Source organism: Mastomys coucha, unplaced genomic scaffold (genome assembly GCF_008632895.1).
Source record: "Mastomys coucha isolate ucsf_1 unplaced genomic scaffold, UCSF_Mcou_1 pScaffold18, whole genome shotgun sequence".
NCBI lineage: Eukaryota > Metazoa > Chordata > Mammalia > Rodentia > Muridae > Mastomys > Mastomys coucha.
The window spans coordinates 2,848,840-2,856,634 of record NW_022196900.1 but is presented as its reverse complement, the minus strand read 5'-3'; the positions used below and the strand labels follow the sequence as shown (position 1 = coordinate 2,856,634).

Below are 7,795 nucleotides of genomic sequence, written 5' to 3'. Positions count from 1 at the left end.
CTGCCTGGCAAAGTCGGACCTTCTGTCTAAAGCCCTTCTATGCTTTCCCAGGCCTGCTGCCACTTCTTGTTACTTCCTGGCCTGTCAGCCTGGCCTGGCCTTCTTTCACACCTTCAGTTCCCATCTGCTCAGGCTGCATTTTCTCCTAGACTGCAAGTCAGGCCATCTCCGGGCTCCTCTGCACCTGCCCTGGGCTCCTGCAGGATCTACTGAGCCCTGCTCAACTGCCTTTCTCTGCTTTCAGCGCTGTTTCTCACTTTCCCCCTAAGGCTTGCCTGTTATTGATTTTTAAGTATGTGTGTGTCTGTGTCTGTGTGTGTGTGTGTGCGCACACACATGGGCACGCATGTGCACGCACATGTGCCAGTGTGTATGTGCTTGTGAGTTCAGGTGTCCATGGAAGCCAAAGGCATTGGATTCCCATGAAGATGGGGGTGCAGTGTGTGTGTGTGTGTGTGTGTGTGTGTGTGTGCTCTTAGCCATGAACCCTTTCTCTCCAGCCATTTTTTTTTTAAGGGAGGGAGGGATAAGGTCTCACCATGTCATCCAGGTTAGCCTCGAATGTGGGATTACAGGCATGTACTACCACACCTGGCTGGCTTGCTTGTTTTATTCCACTTTTCACACGTGGTGTGTGCATGCATGTGGAAGCCCAAGATTAATGTTGAGGCTCATCACCCTTCCATCTTCCTCATTCAGACAGTCTCTCTCAGTAGAACCCACAGCTTGCTGACGTGGCTAGTCTTTCTGGCCAGACCTCTCTAGGAATATTCCCTGTGTTTGCCTTCTGAGGATGGCATTACTCTTCAGCATTTAAGTGGGTTTTGGTGGATTTGAACTCAGATCTTCACACTTGCCTGGTATGTGGTGTTTTTGTTTTGTTTTGTTTTGTTTTGTTTTTTTTTTGTTTTTTGTTTTCTTTTTTCTTTTGTTTTTTCAAGATAGGGTTTCTCTGCATAGCTCTGGCTGTCCTGGAACTCACTCTGTAGACCAGGCTGGCCTCGAACTCAGAAATCTGCCTGCCTCTGGCTCCCAGCACTTGGCTCCCAGTGGCTCCCACCATTGCCTGGTGCCTGGTATGTATTTTAACTACTGAGCCATCTCCTTAGCTCCCTCCCCTCTTTTTTTAGAGACAAGGTCTCACTATATTAATAGCGCTGGCCCTTGGTTGGCCTGGAATATACTATGTGGCGCACAATGCCTTGAACTGAGAATAGACTCCTGCCTCTGGAGTGCTGGGATCACAGATGTGCATTACCAGGCTAGGGCTGGTTCTTTCCAACTGTGCCCCACCCCTGAAAACTGTTTGAGCTTCTGCTCACCAGAGAAAATTATCACGGGGGCTCCCTGCAGCTCTTCACTTTCCTACTGTTACCTGTACATGTCCCCGTCTCCCTCAGCTGGAGCAGATGCCTCCAATCACCTGCCTCCAATCACCCACACCTACTCGCCCAGGCTCTCCCCCCTCCCCTCTCCCCCAAACAACACAAGACAGATTCACACATGCCAGGAGTCTATACAAATTCCTCCCAAAATTCTTTTTGTCTGGTGGGGCTGTGCTAACTGGTAGAGCACTTTCTTTCTTTTGTGAACGAGGGCCTGGATTCTACCCTTAGTACCTCAAACAGGAATAATCCAACAACACCATCCCTCGACATCACCTTTGCTGGACACAGTGATGTGTGCCTGAGGCAGATGGAGAAGCTGAGTTTAGGCGCTTGAAGCTATTCTGGGCAATATAGTGAGACTTTGTGTCCAAAACCCAAAATGAAACAAACAAAAAAAAATTCATCTTTTCTTTACTGCCATTTGCCTCTCAATCTCTGGGACTCAGCCGCTGCCCCCGGGGCCAAACCACAGGGCACTCAATCCATGTGACTTTTGGAGTGTCACACCCAAAGGAATGCTGGTTAGACCTTTATACATGTGAGTCAGGCTGGCAAGCAGAGCTAACCGTGCCCTTCTTGGGATGCCAACTCTCCCTGCTGTTTATGACTTTTTTTTGTTTCTGTTTTTTTTTTTTTCCCCAACAGGGTTTCTCTGGGTAGCCCTGGGTGTTCTAAAACTCACTCTGTAGATTAGGCTAGTCTTAAACTCAGAGATCCACCTGCCTCTGCCTCCTGAGTGGAGTGCTGGGATTGGAGAGGTGTGTCACCGCCCACCCCCCAGCTGTGTTTATGACCTTCTTTTATTTTGATATATGTTCCAGCCATATTTCTGACCCCCACCATGAGTCCCACGCACGTTCATCCCTGTGCCCTCCCCCCGTGGCCTCATCCCCCGATGGAGTTGACTCTCTCATAGCCACAATTCCTTCATTTTTCTTTCTTTCTTTTTTTTTTTCCTTCATTTTTTTTTCTATCACAAACAAAGTTGCACAAGGGAAATACAATGAGTCAGAAATGTAATTTAATATTTTGTAGTAGCCACATTAAAAAAGGTAAAAGGAACAGGTGGAACCATTTTGAATCAGTATTGTATTTAACCCATATATTCCAAACGTTGTGTCAACATGTTGTCAATGGTGAAACTACTAAAGCTGTCCTCGATTCTGATTGTAAGTCTGTGAAATCCAGTGCATGCTTTCCACTATGGCAGATCTTAGTTTGTAACAGCCACACTCCAGCGCGTGACAGCCACACCTGGTCAGTACCTATCATGCTAGAGAACACATAGCTAGACTCCGATTTCCAGCAGCTTGACCATGAGGGATCTATTCACAGCACATGTACAAAACACATGGGCATTGCAAAGGAAGTACTGACTGAGTGTATTTTTTTTTCTTTTTAAAAGTTTATCACAGCCGTGCAGTGGTGGCACATGCCTTTGATCCCAGCACTTGGGAGGCAAAGATAGGCAGATTTCTGAGTTCGAGGCCAGCCTGGTCTACAGAGTGAGTTCCAGGACAGCCAGAGCTATCCAGAGAAACCTCAAAAACAAACAAAAAAAACAAAAACAAAAACAAAAAAAAAAGTTTATCACATGTTATTTATCTTGGTGTGCGTTTATGTGTCTATGTGCATTTACATGTGGGCGCACATGTGCCACACTATACCTGTGGAAGTCAGAAGATGACTTTTTGAAGTTGGTTGGTTTTCTCCTTCCATTATGAAGGTTCTGGGATCAGAGTTAGGTGGTCTGGCTTGGTGGCGAACACCTTCTCTTGTTGGGCCATCTCTCTGGTCCCTTAAATGTTCTATGATCTAGGTAGTTCCAGGCAGAGGGGTTATATTAGCCTTCCTAAGAACATAAAGGGCATTCAGGTTAGCAAGGACAGGCATAGATGGCATCTTAGATTCATGCTTGACTCATCATGTTTCACATCATGTGACCTTGAATAGGTCATTACGTTTTTTTTTCTAAGCTTCACGTAGCCCATCTGTGGAATAGGGCAAATAATGGTTCTTTCACTTGGACCTTTAGAACCTCCTTAGGCGAACCTCTAGAGTGAGATGCCGGGCGCGGGGGTTCACTGCAGCTGTCCCTTCCTTGAAGCCCTGCTCCCGCTTCGCACTTCCGGTGGCTCTGGATGGTGTCATAGCTCTAGCCCGGGCTGTGGGATCCCGGACCTGGATCTTTTTATTCCCATCACTCGGCTCTCCCTGACTCAGATCTGAGCGGCCTTACTAGAGGGCCGAGGAGAACAGTTTATAGGAAAAGGCTCTGGGGAGAGAGAGAAGGCAAGGCAGGGTCTTTGATGAGTGACGCTGGGGAGGCCCAGGGAGGAGAGCACTGGGTGAGGTGGTGGAGGACGTTGGGCAGAGCACTCCCTCAGGAGCTCTCCCTTGCAGGTGTTTGGCCTGGGCTCCGTGGCTCACATGGTTCTAGGGGGAAAGTTTGGCAGCTACCTCGGTGTCAACTTGGGTTTTGGCTTTGGAGTGACCATGGGAATCCATGTGGCAGGCGGCGTCTCCGGTGAGTGAGCCCATATTGGCCTAACAGGCAAGGTCCACATCTTCCCTGAGGTTGTTTCTGCCTCCTTCAGTCCCTTCCCTGGCACCCTAGAGAGTCATCTTTGAGTGACTCAGAGGGAGGAGAACCTCCATGACACCCCTGGCCTCTGCCCCTGTCTTCCCAAACTCTTCATGGGCCCTTTGACTCACTGTCTTTACTAGCTGGGCTGTCATAGGCAAAAAATTAAGCTTCTCTTTCCGCACTTGTCTTATGGTAGAGAAGGAAATGGTCTTTTAAGGGCTAAAGGAGGGAGTTCTTGTCACAGAGAGCACCCCAGAAACTCCTATTCACTGTTGCAATGGCTGTCGTTCCGTTTTTTTACTTTTATCCCCCACCACACCCACAGGGGCCCACATGAACGCCGCGGTAACCTTCACCAATTGTGCACTAGGCCGACTGGCCTGGAAGAAGTTCCCTGTATATGTGCTGGGTCAGTTCCTCGGATCCTTCTTTGCTGCAGCTACCATCTACTTAATTTTCTATGGTGAGCGTTCTTCCTGGATTGTCTACCTCCAGCCTCTTTTTTCTGAAGCATGGCTGGATTCCATCTTGATATCTTGTTCTGGAAGAAAAAGAAAAAAAGAAAAAAAAAAAAAGAGCAAGGAAACCAACCAACAAACAAAACCACGGCCCCTAAGCCCCTAAAACCTAGCAGAGTAAAGCCATTGAACTATTCCCAGCCACGTAGGCTACAACCTCCTTTCTGGGACCCCAGTGGGGATTAGCTAGCTCAATCTTTGTCTCCACAGGTGCCATTGACCAATTTGCAGGTGGAAGCCTGTTGGTGACAGGTTCCAGGGCCACTGCAAACATTTTCGCCACCTATCTTCCTGATCACATGACGCTGTGGCGGGGCTTCCTGGATGAGGTCAGTGACTAGGGTATTCCCACCTTAAATCCCAGGGTAGTGACCGGGGTATTCCCGCTTCAAGTTCTGCATGAGAAAAAGAGCAGAAGAATTGGGCGTGGGATCGTACCAAGATGCGGCGGCGTCTCTGCTGCTGCAGATCTGGGGTCCTGCTGAGCGTCTGTGACCTGTACCCAGTGGGTTGCTCTGGCGTTTACTCCCCAGGTATTCGTGACTGGGATGCTCCAGCTGTGCCTCTTCGCCATCACGGACAGGAAGAACAATCCAGCCCTTCAAGGGACTGAGCCCCTCGTGATAGGCATCCTTGTTTCCGCTCTCGGGGTGTCCCTAGGCATGAACACAGGATACGCCATCAATCCATCCCGTGACCTGCCTCCCCGGTTCTTCACGTTCATTGCTGGCTGGGGCACACAAGTGTTCAGGTACAACCCCTGCCGGACCCCATTCCCATCAGCTTTCTGGGGGGTCCTTGCATGCAGAGGTGTGAACTGTTAGGGTGTATAGAAGAGTCTTCTGAAGTCTCTGGGTGGTTTGGGAGGAGGAGGGGCCCAAAGATCTTCAGATGCAGATCCTGATGTTGGACCGTCAACTGTGTCCCTGGATAAGACTAAGGACAAGAGTCCCTTAGGGTAGATGGTCTCCCTATGTTGGTCTGAGCTGGATACAAGTGGCATACCGGGCCTCAGTAGGTCTCTTTCTTTTTGTCTGCAGAGCTGGGAACTGGTGGTGGGTGCCGGTGGTGGCACCCCTTCTGGGCGCCTACTTAGGTGGCATTGTATACCTGGCCTTAATTCACCCCGACATGCCACAGAGTCCTTAAATACTGGAGAAGTTTACAGCCAGAGACCAGAAGATAACTGTATCATCCAAGGATGCAGGTTCTGTGCCTCTAGAGCGCTTCTAAGTAGAGCTTATCTGTGACCACAACCCTATTGCAATAAAGCACACCTCATACCAGTGGCCCCCCCACTCCTTGGGATCTCCTGCGGTTGGACTCCCTCCTGGGTTCTTCTGGGAGCTTCTGAGTTATTCCAGCCTGGTACTTGTGTAGAGCAAGCTGGCCTTGAATTTATGGTGATCTTCGTGCCTCATTCTCCTGAGAGTTGGGGATACAGGCGTTTACCACCCTGCCTGGCATATTCCAGGATTATTCTGGGCTCTTTTCTTCATACAAGAGCACAGGGTCAAAAGGCTCCCTCTCCAGCTCTAGGAGGGGAATGTCAAGGGGGAATGTCTACTCCAGGGGCTCAGGGTGAGTGATATAAAGGGCATCAGACAGACTGCAGGACTTTCATGCCTCAGCATGTATGTTGGGGGAACAGTGAGAAAAAGACCAGAGGTAGCGGATGGGGGACTAGATTTGGGGATTCTTTGACAGTTTTCTGGGATAGGAGTACAGGATCTCCTGGTTCCTCCCTTCCTGTAGTTTTGAGCCAGAGAAGGCAAGACTAAGAGTTTACATCAGAATTTCTCAACTTTTTTTGTTAATGCCTTCCTCAGTGACCTTTTAGGTCTCCACCCCTGTTTTCCTTAAAACATGGTATTATGTAGCCCAGGTTAGCCTTGACTGGAACTCTATATAACCAAGTCTAGGTATGAACTCTTGATCCTCTGGCCTCCACCTTCTGAGTTCTGGGATTACAGGTATGTAATCAGTTTATATGTGGTGCTGTGGATCAAACCTAGGGCCTTGTGTATGCTAGGCAATATCCATAATTAACTCAAACCCTCAGCTCCCCAGCTCCAAGTTTTTCTTAATTAAAAAAAGTTTTTATTAGATATTTTCTTTATTTACATTTCAAATGGTCTCCCCTTTCCTGGTTTCCCCTCCAAAATACCCCCTATTTCCTCTCCCCTCCCCCTGCTCACCAACCCACCCTCTCCCACTTCCTGGCCCTGGCAATCCCATACACTGGGGCATAGAACCTTCACAGGGCCAAGGGCCTCTCCTCCCATTGATGACAGACTAGGCCATCCTCTGCTACATATGCTGCTGGAGCCATGAGTCCTACCATGTATACTCTTTGGTTGGTGGTTTAGTTGCTAGGGGCTCTGAGGGTACTAGTTAGTTCATATTGTTGTTTGTCCTAAGGGACTGCAAACCCTTCAGCTCCTTGGGTCCTTTCTCTAACTCCTTCATTGGGGACCCTGTGCTCAGTCCAATGGATGGCTGTAAGTATCCACTTCTGTATTAATTAAAAATTTTAATACCACATATATACTGTGTGTCTTCTATCTGTGATACATATGTGTGTTTACATAAGTATGTATTTCTTCTTTTCTTTCTCTTCCTTTTCTTTCTCCTGCTTCTTCTTCTCTTTTGACGAGCTCTCACCATTACTCTGGCTGACCTGGAACTCTGCTAAGTAGATCAGGCTAGCCTGAAACTCACATAGATACATCTGCCTCTGCCTTTTGAGTGCTGGGATTAAAGGCCTGCACCACCATACTTGGCTGAAAGTGTTTGAAACCCATTTCCAGAATCAGTTTTTATTGTCTTAGTATTGCTTGTTATGGAGTAAAAGCTTTTAAGGGGTTGGCCTCTAATTTCTTCCTTCCTGCCACTCGGAGGAATTGAGTCCAGAATTGTGAAGGAGGAAGCAAGCAGGCAAATCTTTCAAACAAGTTAAGAGACATGAAAAGGCCTCACGAGCTAGAGGGAAGGTTTGGAGGACCAGCTGTTGGTGGCATCAGTCTGGACTCAGAAGACAGCATCCCTCTGTCCTGCCATTACTGTCTCTAGCTTCTCAACCCTTACTGTGTGCAGGCCCTGGGAATGCATGATGGGAGAGGCTGGGCCTTTGCACCTGAAGACTGCAGTGTGTGCATGTGTGTCTCTGTGTGTGTGTGCGCGCGTGTCTGTGTGTGCATGTGTGCCTACATGTGCTTGTGTGTGTGTGCACATGTGTGCACGTGTATATTCGTGTGTGTGCTGTGGGAGGGGGGGGGATAGATCCTTGCAGGGAAGAAGCT

General features: G+C 48.6%; 1 protein-coding gene across 1 annotated transcript in view; it reads left to right on the top strand.

Annotated features, from left to right (window-relative positions):
- Window positions 1–5,779, top strand: part of Aqp7 (aquaporin 7) — a 13,735-nt gene extending 7,956 nt beyond the window's left edge. The window contains exons 3-7 of the mRNA XM_031376750.1: window positions 3,792–3,915; window positions 4,301–4,438; window positions 4,704–4,822; window positions 5,027–5,244; window positions 5,534–5,779. Of these exons, the coding sequence (XP_031232610.1) occupies window positions 3,792–3,915; window positions 4,301–4,438; window positions 4,704–4,822; window positions 5,027–5,244; window positions 5,534–5,642 (708 nt within the window). The 3' untranslated portion in view covers window positions 5,643–5,779. The remainder of the gene's footprint in view (window positions 1–3,791; window positions 3,916–4,300; window positions 4,439–4,703; window positions 4,823–5,026; window positions 5,245–5,533) is intronic.
- The last annotated feature ends 2,016 nt before the right edge of the window (window positions 5,780–7,795 follow it).